The sequence below is a fragment of the Sorex fumeus genome, unplaced genomic scaffold (genome assembly GCF_029834395.1).
Source record: "Sorex fumeus unplaced genomic scaffold, SorFum_2.1 ptg000032l, whole genome shotgun sequence".
Taxonomy (NCBI): Eukaryota; Metazoa; Chordata; class Mammalia; order Eulipotyphla; family Soricidae; genus Sorex; species Sorex fumeus.
In genome coordinates this window covers 14,928,048-14,949,311 of record NW_026606089.1, presented here as the reverse complement: position 1 = coordinate 14,949,311, position 21,264 = coordinate 14,928,048, and the positions used below count along the sequence as shown (strand labels likewise).

Below are 21,264 nucleotides of genomic sequence, written 5' to 3'. Positions count from 1 at the left end.
GTACGGGGAGGAAGACATTAGCCTGGCATGGGACCAATCTTCGTTCAACCCCCTGAATCATGTGGTCCCCTGAGAACTGCTGGGAACGATCCCCAAGCTCAGAGCCAGAAGGAACCCCCAGGTGTCACTGAGTGTGACTCAAAATATCACACACACACACACACACACATACACACACACACACACACACACATAAAAACTAAAAACAAAACAAAACCATGTAGTAGAGAGAGAATTCTCTACTGTCTTAGTCTGTGAGGGTGACACTCCTCTGGAAAGGGTTCCACGGCGCCAGCCGTGCGCGGTGTCAGCCGTGTAAGCAGACACGCGGGCGTCTGTATCGTGCACGCAGATAGACGCAGACAGACAGCGAGAGCTTGCACCAGGCAGAGCACTCTCCTGGCGGGGAGCCGCGTATGCAAACCACCTCGCTGTAGCTTGGAATTCGCCTCAAGCACGGTCCCTTTTCTCATCACGCACATTATCTGCCGTGTTCTTTCTAAATTGGTTTATTGTTTTCCTTTTTTTCCCCCAATATTGATTTTTTGTTTCGTGAAGCAGTCACGAATGCTTGTTTGACTGTGTTCAAGCACTGCGAAGTAAGTAGCCCTGGTGGCTCCTGGGAGACAGCGCTCCAGGACGGGCCCTAGCTCTGCCCAGCATCCAGCCTGCCGTGGCCGTCTGGCCCCAACGCAAAACATTCCTTTGGGCTGGTTCCCCCAAGGGGAGTTAATCCAAGTCTCTTCTTTTTTTTTTTTTTTTTTTTGCTTTTTTGGGTCACACCCAGCGATGCTCAGGGGTTACTCCTAGCTTCAGGAATCACTCCTGGCGGTGCTTGGGGGACCATATGGGATGCTGGGAATTGAACTCGGGTCGGCCTAGTGCAAGGCAAATGCCCTACCCGCTGTGCTATTGCTCCAACCCCCAAGTCTCTTCTGTCATGCCTTATTCTCCTCCAACTTCCCCTGATGAGCAGACCGGAGAGAGTCAAACTTCATTTTTTTTTAAGTTTTGAAGTTTATTTATTTATTTATTTATTTAATTGCTTTTGGGGTCACACCCAGCAATGCACAGGGGTTCCTCCTGGCTCTGCACTCAGGAATTACTCCTGGCAGTGCTTGGGGGACCATATGGAATGCTGGGAATCGAACCCAGGTCAGTCACATGCAAGGCAAATGTCCTACCTGCTGTGCTATCGCTCCAGCCCCGATGGTTCTGTCATTCCCAGCCAACCTGTGACCCTCCGAGCCCTCACGCCCCCTTGCTCTGCTTCCCTAGTCATGTACTGCACCGACCCCGGAGAAGTGGACCACTCCACACGCCTCATTTCGGACCCGGTTCTGCTGGTGGGCACCACCATCCAGTACACCTGCAACCCCGGCTTCGTGCTGGAGGGGAGCTCGCTACTGACCTGCTATAGCCGTGAGACGGGCACGCCCATCTGGACATCCCGCCTGCCTCACTGTGTCTGTGAGTCCCGTTTCATCCCGGACCAAAGGGAGCCCCCAGACGGTGGTCAGGGGTCCCCATCCGTTTCTGCATGGTGGGTAGTGAGGGGACGGGAGCGTTGGCTATGATTCCTCATGACAATAGCTAGCACAGAGTAAGGGCGGCGGTACTCGGACATTTACGGTAAATTTACAATTTAGATTTCCTGTAGAGAGACATTTACTACCCCCAACAACTCGATCCACCAGCGTCCCTGGCCTGCTCCCCTGCAGGCAACCTTGGGTGCAGATCAGAATAGTCCCCACTTTCAAAAGGTACTGGGAGGCCAGAGTCTTAGTACAGCAGGGAGGTGCTTGCCTTGCACGAGGCTGACCTGGGTTCAATCCCTAGTGCCCCATATAGTCCCCCAAGCCTGCCAAGAGTGATCTCTGAGTGCGGAGTCAGGAGAAAGCCCTGAGCGTTGCCAGGTGTGGCCCCCGCACAAAGAAATAATAAAAAATACTGGGCTGGGAAGAGTATAGCAGGTAGGATGCTTATTTGCATTTAGCAAAGAGTTATGAGCACATAGCTATGTGCAAAGAAGTGGACCACCCCCCGTGGTTCCCTGATCCCGACCAGGAGGGATTCCTGAGTGCAGAACCAAGAGTAAGCGCTGAGTACGGCCCAAAGAAACAAAAAAAGAAGAACACAAAGCACAAGAGGGCAGTATCCAGTGATGACAAATCTAGAAGCTGGTCACTAAGGTTTTCATGCAAGACACCAGGTAGTGATGTGCTATGGGGACAGTGAGGGACAGATCCGGGAGCTGTGGAGCCTCCCAGCGGATTTTCTTCTTTGTTGCTGTGTGCTGTAAAGATGGCGCTGGGGAGCGGGTTGTGGGCGTGCCTTCTGGAATCAGAGTTTACCTGGGAGCCAGGGCAGTCCCGGCAGTTTGGAATAAAAGTCCTGGTTCCCGCATGCCCGAACTACACTTGTAGAGGCTCATGGTCACCAAGGTTCCACCTGGAGAAGGCGGGATGCAGCACCTACCCCATCTGGGACTTCCCGGTGATCTCAGCTCTGTTTGGGACCTGGAGCATTCTCTGGGAGCATTTTTTTTTAATCTGGACTCCAAGGGCCAGACTGTACAGGGGTTACTGAAGGCCCTTTCCTTGCACCCAGCCCGATTTTTTCCCAGCGCTATTTAAGTTCCCCCATCAAGAGTGATCCCTGAGCACAGAGCCAGAAATAAGCCTAGCACTGCTGGGTGGGCCCTCAAAGCAAAATTAACTAAGACAAAATCTAAGCTTTGGGGTAGATCTCCAGAAGGAAGCTTGTTGGGAATCTTCATTGTTCACGGCACTGCCAGGCTCCTGACGGCGACTGCACCGTTCTGTCGTCCTGCCCACAGTTTCCGCGGCTCTGCGTCCTTCCAGCACTTGGGAGCCTGCCCTGGTCTACTGGGGTGAGGGGTCCCCCATGCCTGGGGCTCACATTTCCCACCTTTAGGTGTACCAGATGCACATTTGCAAGTGTTTGGAGAAACCAGGTATTCAAGTTCTTTTGTTCTTTAATTGGATTCTTTTACTGGGGGCCACTACCACAGAGGAATTCCTTTTGTGACTTTTGGAAATGAAAGCTTTTTGAGATTAATGGCCCAAAACTGTTCACTCCGCTGTTACCGATTTTCTTCCTCTTGTGGAGAATCTCCCTTGAACACTTCACTTACTTCAGTTACGAGAATCAGCTACCATGAGACTGGAGTCATAGCACAGTGGGGAGGGCACTTTCCTTGTACACAGCCAACCCAGGTTCGATTCCCTGCCCCCCTCCCCCGTGGTCCCCTGAGCATCACCAAGAGTGATCGCTGGGTACAGAGCCGGGAGTAAGGCCCAAGCACTGTTGGGTGTGGCCCATAAAACAAAACCAAAAGAATCATCCGCCACAGATTAAGGATTTAATCAGAACCATCCTGACAAGGGGAAAGCTCTGTTGTCCACCATGGTTGCTCGGGTTTGACCCTGAAGGCCCCAGGAGGAGAGAGAGAAGAGCAACAGACACAAGAAGAGACAGATAGGACAGTAGAAGAAGCAAGCACCTCCGCCCGGGAAGAGAGGGACTTTGTGACGGGCCCTGGGTTTCCCAGCTGCCTCTAGGATGTGTCAGAATCCGAGAAATGGAAGAGGAACGGGAATCGGAGCAGGAAAAATCAACCCTGGGGATTGGCCAAGGGCACGGCCCCGTGACCTTGGAGTCTCTCCCGATTGTGATGTAGTAGTGAAAGGGGGGAGAGGGGGTCTGTGCAGATCTACACCAGCATGTCCTGATTCAAATCTGTGCAGAGCCTGGACCAGGACGTGGGGGCAACCCACAGTCATTGTCATGTGGGAAGGAAACGGGCCCGAAGAGAAACCTGGTGAGGCCACAGGCTTCTTTGTGGGCAGAGCTGGGGCACGGGTCCCACTGGTCTGCCCCCGCCCTGCCCCGCACAGATCTCACAGGTCCCCCACGGAACCACACTCTGACCCCTTCACCAACCCACACCCCCTCCCTGGCTCCAGACCCTGGGCCCAAGGTCACTCTGGTAGGTTCTAGTTTGGGGTTGAAGTGTTTTTGCTTGGTGAGCGCCTCCCACTGGCCAGAACCATGCACTGCATTTGGAAGTAGGAACTTGGCAGATAAAACTGAGCTCAGGAGGGACCCAGGGGGCCTGATTGCAGTGAGTTTGTTTGGATTAAAAAGGAGGGAACTGCCAGAGACGCAGGCCCCAGAGAAGGTCATGTGGTGGAGGAGGCAGAGGTGAGTTTTCTGCTTCTGCAAACAAGGAGTCCCAAGAGGGGCATATGTGAAGCCCAAGCTTGATCCCTGGTGCCATGTCCACCTCTCCCCCCCACCCCCACCCCCATCCTGCCCCAGCACCATTCCCTGGAGGCTCCTGGCCTGCAGGCCTGGGCAGCACCACTTCCTCGGGCTCAGGCACTGGCCCACACAGCCCAGCTGGTCAAGAAGTGGCCCCCAGGGGCTGGAGCAATAGCACAACAGAGAGGGTGTTTGCCTTGCATACAGCCAACCTGGGTTCGATCCCCAGCATCCCATATGGTCCCCTGAGTACCGCCAGGAGTCATTCCAGAGTATAGAGTCAGGAGTAACCCCTGGGCACCGCCAGGAATAATTCCTGAGTGCAGAGCCAGGAATAACCCCCGAGCATCACCAGGTGTGACCCAAAAAAAATTTTTTTGATTTAAAAAATTAAAAAATAATAAAGAAAAAGAAGTGGCCCCCAGGCTCTGATCCCCAACAAAACAGAGCTCCAAGAACTGCCAGGGGACTCTAGAAGCCAGAAGGGGCCAGAAACACGCTCAGAAGCCACTTGTATCACTCAAGCTGCAGAGAGCCAGCCGCCCCCGAAGCTGAATGTGAGACCGTCCTTGAAAACACTGAAAACTGTAGCCTAGAGAGACGCACCACAGGGGCCAAGGTACTTGCCTTGCACGTGGACAAATCAGGTTTGATCGCTGGCACTGTAGACAGACCCCTAAGCACCGGCAGGAGTGATCCCCGAGCACAGAGCCAGGAGTAAGCCCTGAGTACCGCAGGGTTTAACCCAAAAATCATAATCAAAAAACAAAACAAGCCAGAGTGATAGTACAGCGGGAGGGCGTTTGCCTTGCACGTGACCAGCCAAAGTTCGATCCTCGGCATCCCACATGGTCCCCTGAGCACCGCCAGGAGTGATTCCTGAGTGCAGAGCCAGGAGAGTAACCCCTGAGCATCACCAGGCGTGACCCAAAAACCCCTCCCACCAGAAAAACAAATGAAACAAAAACATACACACAGAACCCCTGAATTTTATTGTTTTAGAAATTACTCGATTCATTCAGGGCTGGGGGGCCAGAGAGCAAGCCCCAGGCTTCATATATGTGCCACTCACTCGAAGGATCATCTGCGATTCCAGGGATTGAACCCAGGTCGGCTGGGTGTGAGGCAAACGCCCTACCCACTGTGCTACCCCTCCAGCCCAATGAGTTCCTGTGATTTTAGTATTTTCCTCTAGATTTTGCTCTAAGATTTTCACCTCTGTCTCCGGCATCAGGGCCGTGCCTTGGCCTCCAGCTAACCCCCAGGAAATGTGTGCGGAACTCTGCTGGACTGTTCACGCAGGCACCGCATCTGTCTTCTTCATCATCATATGCCCAGGGCTGAGAGCTCCACCTGGCACAGAAAAGGGACTCGATAAATATTTGTTGTACACCTTCATCTGTTATTTTATGGAAGGAAGTTGCCCGCCAAGGTGGTGGGGAAAGCTGAGTTAGCACTGCCCCCTGCTGGCCACTTTGCTACACTGGCAGGACACTGCACCAGCTCCAGAAGAGGGAAAACAACTGAAATCAGAGCAGCATCCCTAAAGCCGAGTCCCCACCCATCCCCTCCCATAAGAGCACTGGGAGTCTGGGCTCTCCCTGCAACCTTTCCCTGACCGCCCCCCCTCAGCCCCCATGGCAGGGTGGAGGCAGTTTCTCCCCGGCTCAGGGCACGGGATTCAGGGGTCTGGCCGCTGCCCCCTCCCCACGAGCACCCTGGAGAAAAAGAAACCTCGCTCCCCTGTCTCTCCCAGCCCTGCTGCCAGCCTGGCACAAAAGGCGGAGTTAAGCGGGAGAGGTCTATGGAACTTGGAAGAGGTGGGGGTAAGGTTCTCTGGGTTTTGTTTTATTCTCTTTTGGAGGGGGGGTCACATCCGGCAGTGCTCAGGGGTCACTCCTGGCTCTGCACTCAGGAATCACTCCTGGCGGTGCTCAGGGACCAGATGGGATGCTGGGAATCGAACCCAGGTCAGCCGCGTGCAAGGCAAATGCCCTACCTGCTGTGCTATCGCTCGCTCCAGCCCCTGGTTTTTGTTTTATTCTAAGCTTATTTAAGCTCATTGCATTGAGCTGCATTTTGCACGGTAATATAAATATGCTGGTGGTGCCCATGGGGCTGTAGACCAGGCCCTTGTGGGTATGTTTGTTGGGGGGCTTTGTGGGTCACTCCTGGCAGTACTTGGGCGTCGCTCCAAGCAGTGGTTGGGAGGATCATGCCATACTGAGGATTGAACCCAAGCCTCCTGCCTTCCATCACACCCTCTAGCCTGGTGGGCAGGCTCTCCAGTCTCAGATCAACCTTTGGAGGTTTTGCTAAGAAAATGAAAGGTGACTGTGATTACAGAAATATTATTGAGGGTGAGTCAAAATGATAGCATGATTAAAATGGAAGAATAGGGGCTGGAGCGATGGCACAGCAGGTAGGGCATTTGCCTTGCACGCAGCCAACCCGGGTTCGATTCCCAGCATCCCATATGGTCCCCCGAGCACCGCCAGGAGCAATTCCTGAGTGCATGAGCCAGGAGTAACCCCTGAGCATCACCAGGTGTGACCCAAAAATAACTAACTAAATAAATAAATAAATAAAAGGAAGAACAAGGGAGAAAGCTCAAAAACAGAGAGATAGCTCAAAGGTTAAGGCACTTTCTTTGTATGCAGCCAGCCGGGGGCATCCCAGGTGGTCCCCCCCAAGCCTGCCAGGAGTGATTCCTGAGCACAGGACCTGGGGTAAGCCCCAAGCACCACTGGTTATAGTGCTCAGTGAAATCAAGGGTGTCCCCCCAAATAGACTCTGGGCTGGGGCTCACAGGAAGGCTGGGCAGGGGGAGGGTGGTCCTCTAAGAACATGGCCTCGCCAAGAGAGTGATAAGTCAGAGACTGACACAGGCGAGTGGTCAGTGTCCCCTCTGCTGTTCCAGGGGGCCTTTGGAGGAAAGAGAAAGCAGGACCCATCTCCTCTCCCAAGGGACTCCCCAGGAACGGGTGCTGGACAAGGCAGAGTTGGATATTTATTTCATTTTATTTATATTTTTGGATGAGGGACATACCTGGCTATGCTTAGGAATCACTCCTGGTGGGACTCAGGCACCATCTGTGGTGCTGGGGTTGAATTGTCACTGTCACTGTCACTGTCCTCCCGTTGTTCATCGATTTGCTCAAGCGGGCACCAGTAACGTCTCAACAAATTGTGAGTCTTGTTATTATTGTTTTTGCACATCAAATACGTCACGGGGAGCTTGCCAGGCTTTGCCGTGCGGGCGAGATACTCTCGGTCGCTTGCTGGGCTCTCCTCTTTGGGGGTACCCAGATAAAAGGGAGTCACCAAGTTGTGTTTCGAGCTGCTTCCCTAAATATCTCAACAGAAGGGGATGGGGAGGGTGTTGAATGGGGTCAAGAGTCAGGATTCTTATGTCTTATGTGGCCCCAGGCAGAGCTTGGTCTCATGGCTGGTGATCTGGTTCCCAGAAGGGAGATGCGAAGGCTTGAAGGGGTTGAATCAGGCAAACCTTATTCACAGTCTTATCTCTCCAGCCCTCAATGTAGCGTTTTTAATAATACGGCCAATAAAAGATGTGTCTTCCAAAACCCAGGGGTCACTTCCAGGTGAGTAGACCAGACAGTTCGATTAAAACTGGGCAACACAGTTTCACATCCAAGAGGACTTTCGTTTTCTTTTGCTGTTTTGTTTTGGTGTGGGGCCCACCCCTGGCGGTGCTCAGGACTTCCTCCTGGCTCTGTGCTCACGGATCACTCCTGGTGCGGCTCAGGGCATCTGGGTCAGCTGTGTGCAGGGTCAGTGCCTTAAGCCCTGTGCTAAGGCTCCGGCACAAAGCATGGATACCCAAAGGGGGTGTCTGTGCCCCAAAGTAAGGACCAGAGAAATCACCCTAGGTTTGGAGTTTGGCGATGAACATGGGCACCTGTTAGGGAGAATATCTGTGCCCGTGATGACAATGGCAGGATTCAGCAGACCCCCGACCTTGGGCTCATCTCAGTGCTCATGGGTGGGTGGGCCAGGGGCTGTGGGCTGTGCCCTCCTCGGGCTCCCACTCTGCTGTGGGCAAGACGGACGGCTTCCATTAGTGACGGCCGGGCTGACCTGGAGGTGCCTGTGCTCCCCAAGACCAGCCAGGAAGGAAGAAGAAATGACCAGCTGGTTTGGGCTATAGGCAGGAGCTAACCCACCAAAGCCAGTGACCATACGGAGCACGGACGAAGCTCCATTCATAGGCTCGGTGAACCGAAGGGGCTTCCCAGAGGGATGCTGGATCATTTCTGATGCTCCTCGTTGCCCAGCCCTCAGTTTCCAAGGCTCCTCTCCCATGAGGGAAACTAGTCCTAAATAACTCCTACTGGCAATCCTGGGTCTGCAGGGCTGGAGCGCCTAGGTGGGAGGAGAACTGGAAAGACAGGGTCCTCGATTCAGATGGGGGTGGGGAGGAGGAGGCATCAGGGAAGGCTTCCTGGGGGAGGAGAAATGAGGACTGACTATTGGAACACACTACTTCTTGGGGATAGGCAGGTGAAGTTCAGGCAAGTGAAGAGCAGAAGAATATTGAGTCATTGAGCATCACCGTCCCATCACTGTCTCCTCTGACAGGCCAGGAGCGCCCTAAGCATTTCGCCCTTATTGATGCATCCACTAATAATCCTACTATTGTGCCCGGGGTTGGAGCGATAGCACAGCGGTAGGGCGTTTGCCTTGCACGCAGCCAACATGGTCGACCCGAGTTCGATTCCTCCGCCCCCTCTCGGAGAGCCTGGCAAGCTACCGAGAGTATCTCGCCCGAACGGCAAAGCCTGGCAAGCTCCCCGTGACGTATTCGATATGCCAAACACAGTAACAAGTCTCACAATGGAGACGTTACTGGGCCCGCTCGAGCAAATCAATGAACAACGGGAGGACAGTGACAGTGACCGTGATTGTTGCGCCCGGGTTTTAGATAGCCAAATGTGGAAAGACCAAGTCCACACAGGATAATAATGCAAAAGCAAAGGAACTGCATCACTAGCTCGAGCCGTTGCTATTCTCTGGGTCCAAGTCTCACCCAGTGCAGTAGAGTCTTGACAAGGACCCCGACTCCAAATCACAAGCAGTTTATGTAGGGTTCAGAGTTAAAGGCAATTTATATACTAGTCTATCTTTAGCATTGTCCCTATTACAACAGTGGCCAGCAATTAGACAGTGGTCAGTAACAGTTTCTAAGGAGGGTGCAGTGACCCGCCGTGACCGGCCAGACCCAACTGCCCAATTCCTTATCTCGGCACATTACTCAAGTGGGAGTTTACCAGAAACTGCAAGTCTTGCTTTGGAGAAACAGAAACTGAGGCCTAGCTGAGACTTCATGTTAGCTACAGCTTGTCGTGGCCTCAGTTTCCCCTCGCACTATTAGTTCCATCTCCTGGGGAACTAATAGCAGAGGCTCAGAGAGGGTGCAGTCTTAGCTGGAGGTCACACAGCTAAGAAGGAGCCAGATTCACAGGAACAGGGCCCCGGGGTAGCCCCGGGAGTGGGGGGAGGTGGGGAAACAGTCCTACACAAGATGGGGCAGCAGGGAGAGAGGCCGGCTCTGAGGACGGGGTCCCCCAGAAATGCATATGGCCACATCGGGCCACCTTTTCCTTTCCTCTCCCGCTTCAGCGGAGGAGTCGCTGGCCTGTGACAACCCGGGGCTGCCTGAGAACGGGTATCAGATCCTGTACAAGCGCCTCTACCTGCCCGGAGAGTCCCTCACCTTCATGTGCTACGAAGGCTTCGAGCTCATGGGCGAAGTGACCATCCGCTGCATCCTGGGCCAGCCGTCCCACTGGAACGGGCCCCTGCCCGTCTGCAAAGGTACGGAAGTGAGGGGCTGGAGCGATAACCCAGCGGGGAGGGCGTTTGCCTTGCATGCAGCCGACCCGCGTTCAATTCCCAGTATCCCATATGGTCCCCTGAGCACCGCCAGGAGTAAATCCTGAGTGCAGAGCCAGGAGTAACCCCTGTGCATCGCCGGGAGTGGCCCAAAAGAGAAGAGAGAGGGAGAGGGAGAGAGAGAGAGAAGAAGGAGGAGGAGGAGGAGGAGGAGGAGGAGGAAGAGGAGGAGAAGGAGAAGGAGAAGGAGAATAAAGAAGGAGAAGAAGGAGGAGGAGGAGGAGGAGGAGGAGGAGGAGGAGGAGGAGGAGGAGGAGGAGGAGGAGGAGGAGGAGGAGGAGAAGGAGAAGGAGAAGGAGAAGGAGAAGAAGAAGAAGAAGAAGAAGAAGAAGAAGAAGAAGAAGAAGAAGAAGAAGAAGAAGAAGAAGAAGAAGCAGAAGCAGAAGCAGAAGCAGAAGAAGACATCCACTTGCAGACAACAATGATGGAAAGAAAGGGGAGTTCAGATTTTGCCAGCGATTCCTTTCCCGTGCCCCAGCATCGAAGAGTATTTGTCCCTTTTTCTTCCACAGCTTGGCCATTGGTATCAACAGTCTCTGTTACTGTCACAGCCTTGAATTCAAAAAAGAGGGGCAGGAGTGTTAGCACAGCGGGGAGGGCGTTTGCCTTGCACGCAGCTGACCTGGGTTCGATTCCCAGCATCCCATATGGTCCCCCAAGTACCGCCAGGAGTAATTCCTGAGTGCAGAGTCAGGAGTAACCCCTGCACATCGCCAGGTGTGACCCAAAAAGAAAAAAGAAATGGTATGAGCGTGGGGCGGGGGGGGGGGAGGGCGACGGGCGGGCACTCCGGCCTCCCCTGCAGGGCCGCTCTCCTGCATTCTGTGAGATCTCTGCTGCCTCCGTTATTCTGGGAGCAAGGCCGGCCGAGAAGGAAGGACATGGTGCAAAGCCAGCCATGGTCACCTTCCTTCCCGGACTCAGAGAGCATGTGGAAGCTGAAAAATTTTAGAGTCAGGAGTGCCCTCCTGCTTAAACTCCTGCCCCGGCACAACTTAGACATTTCCCAAGTCCCACCCCCCTCCCTACACCCGCGGGGCTCTCAAGGGTGAAGAATGTCCCCCAGGCCATCTCCCACCCCACCCTTTTGGCTTTGGGGGTCGCCCCAAATCCTCACATCCACTCTTCAGATACAACGGATGCTGGGCAGGACCAGTGCCACCGGGCTTGCGAGCACCCCCACTGGTGGTAAAAATTATAGCACCTCATTGATTTGCTGGACAGGCTCCCATCGGTAAAGGGGAACATTAAGCAAGTCAAAGAAACATCATCGAGGGGCTGGAGTGATAGCAAGCGTTTGCCTTGCCCGCGGCCCGACCCTGGTTCGATCCCCAGCATCCCATATGGTCCCCTGAGCACAGTCAGGAGTAGTTCCTGAATGCATGAACCAGGAGTAACCCCTGAGCATCGCCAGCTGTGACCCTCCCCCCCCCAAAAAAAAAAACAAAAAAACGTCATCGAAATTCAGTTAGGACACATTTAAGTTCGAATACATTCATTTGAGTCTTCCAAGTGTGCAGTTCGATCTGGGAGATAATACAGTGGGTAGGGTACTGGCCTGGCATGCGGCCACACCAAGTTCAATCCCCAACACCTCATAAGGTCCAACACCTCATAAGGTCCCCTGAGCAGCACCGGGAGTGATTTCCTGAGTGCAGAGTCAGGAGGAAACCCTGAACAACACTGGGTATAGCCCCCAAACAGAAACTGTGCAATTCATGATACTACGACACATGTATGCTCAAGGCTGGTGAGACGGAGGGCCTCACTCGTTGAGCTGGTGGCCAGGCCACTCCCAGCAGGCTCTGACACAAGGCGAGACCGTCGTTATTCACTCGGAGTCTTGCTGCCCTTGTCTCGTTTCTGCGTCTCTCTTCTGGGAACTTAAGAAGGGACTGTGCGCCGACATTTCCACTAACTCCAAGTGCCCGGGATCGATTAAAGGAGCACTCGCTGCAATAAATTCAATAAAATATAATATAGCTGGAGCCTTGCCTCCCTCTCCTGCTCTTTCTCTCCCTCTCTCCCTCTCTCTCTCTGACTTCATGCCAACCGAGTGAGCTCACTTGACACTGACCCGTGTTCCTGATCTCTCTTCCAGTGAATCAAGACAGCTTTGAGCACGCTTTAGAAGGTGAGTCCCTTCTATGATGAAAAAACATCACACAACATCGAGCATCTCCAAGTGCTTAAAAAAAAAAAAAAACCTTTCTGCCAGGGTCATTATGAACCAAAGAGCACGGGAAAGACACATAATTGGATTGGCTTAGGGTCCCAGCTCTAGCTGCCAGGGGCTGCACACCAGAGAGGGAGAGAATTCGAGGGCTCGTGTGCTGATCAGGCTTCGGGGTACAGGGGCTGTTTCCTGCTCCTGTGCCCCCCCCACCCCACCCAACCCCTTCTCTGTTCTTTTATTCTGAATTACGGAGGGAGGTTGATCACAGTGGAGAGATGCTTACTGCTCTCCAGGATTTTGTTTTGTTGTTCGCCAGCCTGTCCTGTTGGTGAACCATTCGCACTCTGCAGACCCCACATCCTGTTTGATTCTCGCAGGCGTGTAGACACACACAGACACACAGACACACTCACACACTCACACATACACACACATTCACACACACAAAGACACAGATACACATACACGCTCACACTGACACACAAACACACACACTGACACACACATACACACTAACACAGACACACACTGACACACACAGACACATATACACACTACCACTCACAGACATACACTCACACCACGTTCACACACTCAACAGACTCATAGACACACAGACACATTAACCACACACACACTCACACAGACACACACATAGGCACACACTCATACACGCAGATACACACACATTCACACACACAGAGACACACACTCACACACACATGTAACACCCCGCTTTCATCTCAGCACTTGGTCCAGACTATATTCCTTCTTGTCCCCGAGCGGATGCATCTCCCAGACACTCTGTCTGCTCAGACTCTGCTCTGGCCAGTCATCCCTTGTTCTGGGCTCGTCCCTGACACAAAGGACATTCAGCCCCACCAGCAGAGCCAGTGCTGGCTGGGAATCGGGCACTGGGGAGGCGGGTGTCTGTCTCTGTTGAGACCCCCCTTCTCCGTCTCTGCTGACACATCTCAGGACCGTCTCGGGGGGCCCGGGGTCTCAGGGCTGCCTGCTGAGCGTGGGCCTCTGCTGAGGACTGGGAGGAGACGGGGATTTAGGGGCAGGTGCCCGTCAGCGCTGTTCCACGTGGCCAGCGCTGTTCCACGTGGCCGGGGGAGATGCTGAGGCCAGCGGGAGGCAGGAAGGGTAGGAAAGACCTGGGGGTCTCGGAGCCTGCAAACGGGTGGAGCAGCTCTGACAGGTCTCGCAACGTTTGCAAGCAGAGGGAGGGGAGTGGGAGGCTCTGGGGAGTACCCCAGCAATGCGCCTGCGTGAGAGTCAAAACAACATCTCTGCACTTGGGGTGTCCCAGGGCTGCGCCGGCTCAAGGATTGGCCCAGCACCCCTGGGGTTCTCTCCTGGAGGGCCTGATGGCCCAGCTCTGGACGGGGCGCCAGCTCCCCACTGTTTCCCGGGGAAGTCGCCCAGTGTGGAAATTCTCTGTGGGGGGCCAGAGAGATGGTACCATGACTAGGGCGCCTGCCTTGCACGTGGCAGACCCAAATTCAATGCCCGTCACCTCATATGGTCCCCCAAGCACCACCCGGTGTGATGCCCGAGCACAGAGCCAGGAGTAGGCCCTGAGGTCGCCCCCAAACAAAACCTTACATCTGCCCCCGGTAGGAGGCACTCAAGCAGCATGCCGGCCCCCCAGGGCTGGGTCTCACCTATACACCCCACTTCTCTCTTCTCTGCACCCATCTCCCCTGGCCTTGGATCCGGAGCAGTCAATGCCCACGCCCCCCAGACGGGCACGCCGTGATGGGGGCTGGCACAGGGGCACTCCTGGGTCCCCGGGTGATGCCCCTTTCCCGCCAAGGCCGGGGCTGATGGTGGTTTGGGGACGTGGGCACCGTGTCCACGAAGGCCAGCTCCTCTCCCCAGGGCCTGGCTCTGCGCCCCCCGCTGGGGAGGCCCAGGGAGGGGGGAGGTGTGAGCACGGAGGGCGTCATGGCGTGTGTGTTCAGTAGCAGAAGCGGCAGCAGAGACGTCTCTGGAAGGCGGAAACATGGCACTGGCCATCTTCCTCCCGGTCCTCATCGTGTCGCTGCTGCTGGGCGGAGCCTACATCTACATCACCAGGTAGGGGCGCTGCCTGACACCTGTGTCCCATGAACTTCTGCTCTTTGAGGCTCGGTACTCCCAGTGGGGTGGCAGAGGCGGGGTACCAGCTCAGTGGACCTGACCCGGACCAGCCTGGGGTGCAGGGAAGAAAGAATGATGAGACTTTCTAATGGGCATGAGGGGGAAGGGGACTGGCCATGGGCACAGAGGAGCTACCTTGAAGCCGGTGGTCAGGGAAGACTATGTTGAGGCCATGTGGTATGCAGTAGGTGCTCAGACATGCGCACTCTTACCATTGCTGCTCCCAGCAGCCTGGGGCTTCCTGGGTTGGACTCAGAGCAGCTCCCCTGGCTGTCTCGGCTCTCGGGGGCAGCTCCCACACCTCCTCCTTGTCTTCGAGAGTTGGCACCTGCAGTCCTCCCAACGGTCCCGACCCTCTCCCCCTGCCCTCTGTTCCAGATGTCGCTACTACTCCAACCTGCGCCTGCCCCTGATGTACGCCCACCCCTACAGCCAGATCACCGTGGAAACCGAGTTCGACAACCCCATTTACGAGACAGGGGTGAGTGGGTCCGTCCCTCCGCCCCTCCGCGCGCCTCCCGCCTGCGTCTGCTCTGAACTCACCCTCCTTCTGGCCGAATGTCCAGTTTTCCCGTGGCTCGTGTTAGTGACCGGCAGAAAGACAAGGCCAGGCAGGGGTCCTGTCTCGGCCCCACCCAGACCCTCCGGCCCTGCAGACCGCCCCATGCATCTCTCTCTCTCTCTCTCTCTCTCTCTCTCTCTCTCTCTCTCTCTCTCTCTCTCTCTCTCTCTCTCTCTCTCTCCCCCTCTCAGGAAACCAGAGAATATGAAGTTTCCATCTAAGGCCACTGCCCTGGAGAAGGGGCCTCCCGGGGGGGCAGCTCCGGGGCCACCACTTGAGAACCTCACGCACAGACCCCGTGGCAGGCATCGGACAGAGAGCCCCCGGGGGTCAGCTGCCTTTTCCTTCCACGCTTCCTCGATGACTTCCTGTTTTCTTTGCTGTATTTATTATATTTAAAAAAATTGACGTCGGTCTGGCCGGATGTGGTGCAGCTTGGCCCAGCCTCCATGCGCGAGAGCCGGGGGGGAGGACACCAGCGGTGAGTGGACCCGTCCACCAGGAGATGGCCAGCTGCAGCCCTCTGCATGCGTGTCGGATTCCCCACCCGCCTTGCTGCTCGCAGCGCCCCTCTGCGTCCCGAGCTCAGGCTGCCCACGGGGGCGTCCCTTGTCGGATTCACTTGGGTTGTGGCGATGCGCGGGGACTGAGTGGGGTCTCCCACGCCCGAAACCAGCCCGCATCCTCCCTCTCTTCTGAGCTCTCCCTGCTTCTCCGAGTTCTCAGCACCGCCTTCTCCTCCTCCTCCTCCTCCTCCTCCTCCTCCGCTCCTCCTCCTCCTCTTCTTCCTCCTCCTCCTCCTCTTCTTTTCCTTCTCCTTCTCCTTCTCCTCCTTCTCCTCCTTCTCCTTCTCCTTCTCCTTCTCCTTCTCCTTCTCCTTCTTCTTCTTCTTCTTCTTCTTCTTCTTCTTCTTCTTCTTCTTCTTCTACTCCTTCTTCTCCTTCTCCACCTCCTCCTTCTCTTCTTCTTCCTCCTCCTCTTCTTCTTCTTCTCCTTCTCCTTCTTCTTCTTCTCCTCCTCCTCTGCTCCTCCTCCTCCTCTTCCTCCTCCTCCTCCTCTTCTTCTCCTTCTCCTTCTTCTCCTCCTCCTCCTCATCCTCCTCCTCCTCCTTCTTCTTCTTCTCCTCCTCCTCATCCTCCTTCTTCTTCTTCTTCTCCTTCTCTTCCTCGTCCTCCTCCTCCTCCTCTTCCTCCTCCTCCTCCTTCTCCTCCTCCTCCTCCTCCTCCTCCTCCTCCTCCTCCTCCTCCTCCTTACCCACCTACCCGGGAGCCTCTGAGGGAGGGCCACCAAGGTGCACCCTTCCTGCCCCTGACAGTTGCAGAGCGAGAATGAACCAGTCCCCCACTTTCTAAGGACGGTGCCAACAGCTCCTGAGCACTTTCAGAGCAGACAGGCGTGTTTGCTGCGTGGAAGGGTCGCAGTGAAGAACTGGGGCATGGGCAGGCGTGGGGCACGGGGGGGGGGGGGAGGGAGAGAAGAATGGAGGGAGGGACGGAGGGAGGGAGGGAATCGCGCTAATAAAATGTGCTCCTCCCCTCACACTCTTTGGGCGGTGAAAGTGTTCCTCGGTTCCAGGGAGGTGCCGTGGTCTGACCCAGAAGGGTGAGCCGTGTTTTACCTGGGGCACTGAAAAGCCTGAAACCTGCCCCCCCCCCGCAAAAAATAATTGGGGGATTTAAGGACATGCTTTCTCTTAGCCCCAGTGACCACCGAGTGTTTGGGTCGGCAGGGAACTCCTGGGAGGAAGAACGTGGTCGGGGTGTGCCCAGGTGGTGGTGGTGGTGGCGTGAAGGTGACACAGCCCATGCCCAGGAGCTCCAACACAACTCCTGGATGGACCCCAAACTCCGGGGACGAGACAGGGAGGAGCCTCCGCCTCAGCCCCCATTTCGGGGCTCCTCCTCCGTCACCGGGGTCATTCGGGACTCTGCCAGGATTCTCTCACCCGGCCCCAGGAGACGGGAGTCTGTGTGACATTCTCGAAGAGTCTTTTCTTTCCTCGATAGGGATAGAAAGAAGAGTCTGGAGGGCCAGGAGCTGCGGGCAGTGGGGGAGAAGGGAGTCTGGCAGGGTGGGGATGGGGGGCGATGGCTCAGAGAGACCCCCAGGCTCAACTCAGTGGATTGCAAAACCCTCTGGCAGCCTCTTGCTTTCTCTAGAATTTTTGCCTTTTCAGTCCATTGGGTTGGAAGCAAAGAAAAGCGGGAGAGACCCTTTGTTCCACGCCCACCCTGGGTAGGGGCGAATGCTGAGAGGCCACAAGTGGTGATGGGGGGGGGGGCTTTTCTAGGAAGTTCCCGGGCAGGACAGGGCAGTGGGCAGGGGGGGCCTACACACATTCTCCCCTCCAGACCAGGAGCCTGACGCTCACCCTGGGCATCCGAAAAGCCTGTCTCTGTGCCCATGGCCTGAGAGTTGAGAAATAACTAAAGGGACTTCTGCCCCCCCCAGTTCCCGCCCCAGATCTGCTGGGGACCGCGAGACGAAATTCCCAGACCCTCCGTGAGCACAGTCGCCAAGTTCCGAGAGGAGCCCCAAATACTAGGTCACCTTTCTGGCAAAAAGGCTAACGCTTCTCTGAGCGTCTCTTCCTCTTTCTTGGGAGAAGCAAGGGAGATTTTATTGGAACTGACTTCGAAAGGTGGGAGGGGAGAGAGAGGGGGAGACCCATAATCATGGAAGAACAGGGCCTCCTCCAGAGTGGAAACAGGTGAGCACAGAGACGAAGAGATCAGTCAGCCAGATCAGGGAGAAGACGGGCTTGGAGAGAGACTTCTCTTCCGTTTCTTTCTAGTCGATTCTTCGTTCTAACCCTAACCCCAGAGCCATCTGGAGAAAAAAAAAATTCTATTCATGGTATTTGATTTTAGGACGGACGGTGGTTGTTTGAAAACTAAACATTTGCCTTTCGTCTAAAGACGGACGAATAGAAACATCTTTCTTCTAACCCCATTAATCCCTGAGACTGGCCAGACCGTTTTGATTGGCTCTTTTCCGGTAGGGCTAGAAAAGGTCTTCTTTTTCACGTTCCTTTTCCCGGGCTACTTGTGTCTTAGTTTGGCTCTTAGCAGCACAGCGCCTGTATCCATGTTTCCCATGTTTGTTTTAGCCTAGAAATGGATTGTTCCAGAGTGACGGTGTCCAGTGTGGTGGCGAAGATGGGTGGGGTCTCTTTTCCTTTTCTTTTCGAATGTCTGAATGTGCATTTTGTAATCTGTAAAGGTCAAGAAAGAATCATAACAGTGCCAAAAAAAAAAAAACCCCAACATTCCTTTCTGCTGTTTTTCTATGCTGAACTAGCAAAGGCCCATGGGGACTCACTGTTTTTGAAAAGGGTGTACAGACGATCTCGAGAAATTCAGAAAATGGACCGTCCCTTTCCTCCAAGAAACTCTTGGTTTGGGAAACTGGGGGTTTTTACCGAGATCTCTACCGTCCCAGAAGCTGTGAGGGGTTGTGGGGTTCCTGTGAGTCCCCAACGGGCCATGGGTGTCTGCCCTGAGCTTGACACATCCCATTGTGCTGGTACTTCTGGTGGTGGTGGCGGCCTGGCAGGGAGCGGGCTGGCAGCAGGGTTGTTTAACCAACAGATGGATTCTGGTGCCACATGGTGGCTGCCCTCATCCACCAGGGGCTTCCCTGTAGGATGTTGGAAGCCGGACTGTTGGGGTGCTGTTAGCTTTGGAAACTGCCCGGAGGGGGAGGGCGTGAAGCGTGGCTTCCTCCTCAACAGGGGTCTAAAGTAAGATCCTGGATCAGGCTGAGGCCACGCTCGTCCGGGCCCTCAGTTCCACGAGAGCCACCGTCCTCTGTCCCCGGGACAGTGGGCACGTCCTCAGAGGCTCCGGGTCTCGCCCTCCCTGCCACCAGCTGTCCCGCACCCCCAAAAGTGAGCTTTCTCCTGGGAAATTTTCATATCCATTTTCGTTCCCCGACAGACTCTAAAGCAAACTTTCTAAGCTCAACTGATGAAACAAAGTCATTTTCCACTTTGTATATATTGATGCTAATAAAACAAATGAAAAAGAGAGTCAGCGTGGCAGGGTTGTTCTTTGATGTCATCATCTGCTCTCCAGGATGGGCTTGTCTCGGTTTTGGGGACCCGGGAAAGGGGACGGGGGCCCCACTGACACTCGGTGTGCCTGGATGAGACCAATGGTTCCGGGGGAAACGTTTGGTTCTGGGAAACCGTTGGTTCTGGGCAAAACAAGACTCATCTTGCAAAAAGACCAGAGACCCAGTAGAGCGGGCAGGGCGCTAGGTTGGCAAGTGGCCGGCCCAGATGGTCTCCTAACCCTCGTCCTCTCTAAATCCCGTTGCCCCGGGCCACACGATACAGACAGACTGGAGAGTCTCCAAATCTTCGAGTCCTTGGGGCTGCCTGAAAGGTTCGTGAAAGGTTCAGGTTTCTCAGAAAGAAAAAAGCAGAGCCCAGAGAAGAATCGGTCCGAAACGGGTTTATTGAAGAAGAGGAGCGTGAAGTCGCATTTTGGATTGAGTTCACAGAGAAGGACAGGAAGTCGGGGGTGGGGGGTGAGAGGTTCAGGGGAGGGCTTTCGAGAAAGTTCCATGAGTGAAAAAAAAATTCCCTGGGGGCAATAAGAAACCCCTGGGTTTAAGAGCTGATGCAGGGGGCTGGAGCAATAGCACAGTGGGTAGGGCATTTGCCTTGCACACAGCCAACCTGGGTTCAGTTCCCAGCATCCCATATGGTCCCCTGAGCACTGCCAGGAGTAACTTTTGAGTACAGAGCCAGGAGGAACCCCTGTGTATCGCCAGGTTTGACCCAAAAAGCAAAAAAGAAAAAAAAAGAGCCAATGCAGACACTTGCAGTGATGTCACGGGATCCTCCTACCCTGAGCGCCCTGTTCCAACCCAACATGGTGAACTGACCAATTCCTTTGGCAACGCATCTCTCTGCCCCACTCAGCCAGGAGCGGCCGAGAAAGGCCGAGATGCTGCTGGGAGCCCCCCACCCCGGGAAGCACCCCATGCTCCATTTTTGTGGCTCGCTCACACGCTCTGCCTCCCACTAAAAACCAGAACACACCTAAGGCCCGTGCTGTGCCCCCAGGCTCAGGCTGTGGTCCCTGCTGAGCAGCCTGGGGAGGTTCGAGGCCCCAGTGCGGGGGCAGGGGAGAGGAATTCCGGGCTGGCTGTGGTGGTGTGCCCCGCCCCCTGACCTGGGCCCTCTCTGTCCTCTTGGAGGAGGAGCAGAGGTGAGTCATCCCCTCACTGGGTAGATGACGGGGAGTGACGCTCAAGTATGTTTCTCTGGGATTGTTTTCCTGCTCTTTGCTGGCAGACCCCCAGTTTCCTTCAGAGCAATAGCGTTCGCCCCATTTCCCAAAACTAGGTCGTGGTTGAGGTCATTCTGGTTCCCGGGTTATGCATTTTTCTCCCTGGCCTGGCCACAAGCCTTGATCCCCTGAGCTCTGTGGGGTCTGTGAGGCTCCGCGGAGATTTTCCCGGTGTGATGGGAGGAGGTGCTTCCCTTCCCGTTAGAGGGGTACACGTGGCCGCTCAGGCAATAGCCCCCGCCTCCCCTCACCTTGAGCCTAGCGGGAGCACAGCAGCTGTCTGGCACACAAGCGTGCGGGGTCAGGGCATAGCCTGGGCCGTCTGCAGACTCTGGCTGAAATGACCGATCACGATCACGATCATCCTGTTGTTCGTCGATTTCCTCGAGCAGGCACCAGTACCATCTCCTTCTTCCGAGCCCTGAGATTTTAAAAGAGCCATATTCAATGCTCTTTCAGGGTTAGGAGAATGAGACCCATCATTGTTACTGTATTTGGCATATTGAGTATGACATGGGAAGTTTGCCAGACTCTGCCGTGCGGGCAGGATACTTTTGGTAGCCTGCCAGGTTCTCCAAAGGAAAAAAAATAAGATGTCGCGTGGCCGCAAATGCAGCCACACGCTTCCGGGAGCTGGGTTTTACAGTCTTTGGGTCTTGGCAGTTGATGGGACCAACCTGGTGCTGGCAGCAGCTGGTGGGTGTGACACCTACCTACTGGAAGATTGGGGGGGGGGGGCTCAGCCCCAGGACCCACATGCCTGGGTTCCTCTGCCAGTTCTTTCATGCATGAGACCCGTCCGGACGTGTGGAGAGTGGTCCCAGCATGGTCATGGCTGGCTCCGGAGGTCCTCAGCTGCTGGGGCTCCTGCCCCT

At 55.1% G+C, this 21,264-nt stretch overlaps 1 protein-coding gene across 1 annotated transcript in view; it reads left to right on the top strand.

Annotated features, from left to right (window-relative positions):
* Positions 1-15,484, top strand: part of SEZ6L (seizure related 6 homolog like) — a gene marked incomplete at its 5' end in the record, with an annotated part of 65,384 nt that extends 49,900 nt beyond the window's left edge. Inside the window, 6 exon segments of the mRNA XM_056116590.1 lie at positions 1,279-1,470; positions 9,931-10,125; positions 12,305-12,337; positions 14,350-14,464; positions 14,906-15,008; positions 15,281-15,484. Coding sequence (XP_055972565.1) covers positions 1,279-1,470; positions 9,931-10,125; positions 12,305-12,337; positions 14,350-14,464; positions 14,906-15,008; positions 15,281-15,310 — 668 coding nt within the window.
* Between the last annotated feature and the right edge of the window lie 5,780 nt (positions 15,485-21,264).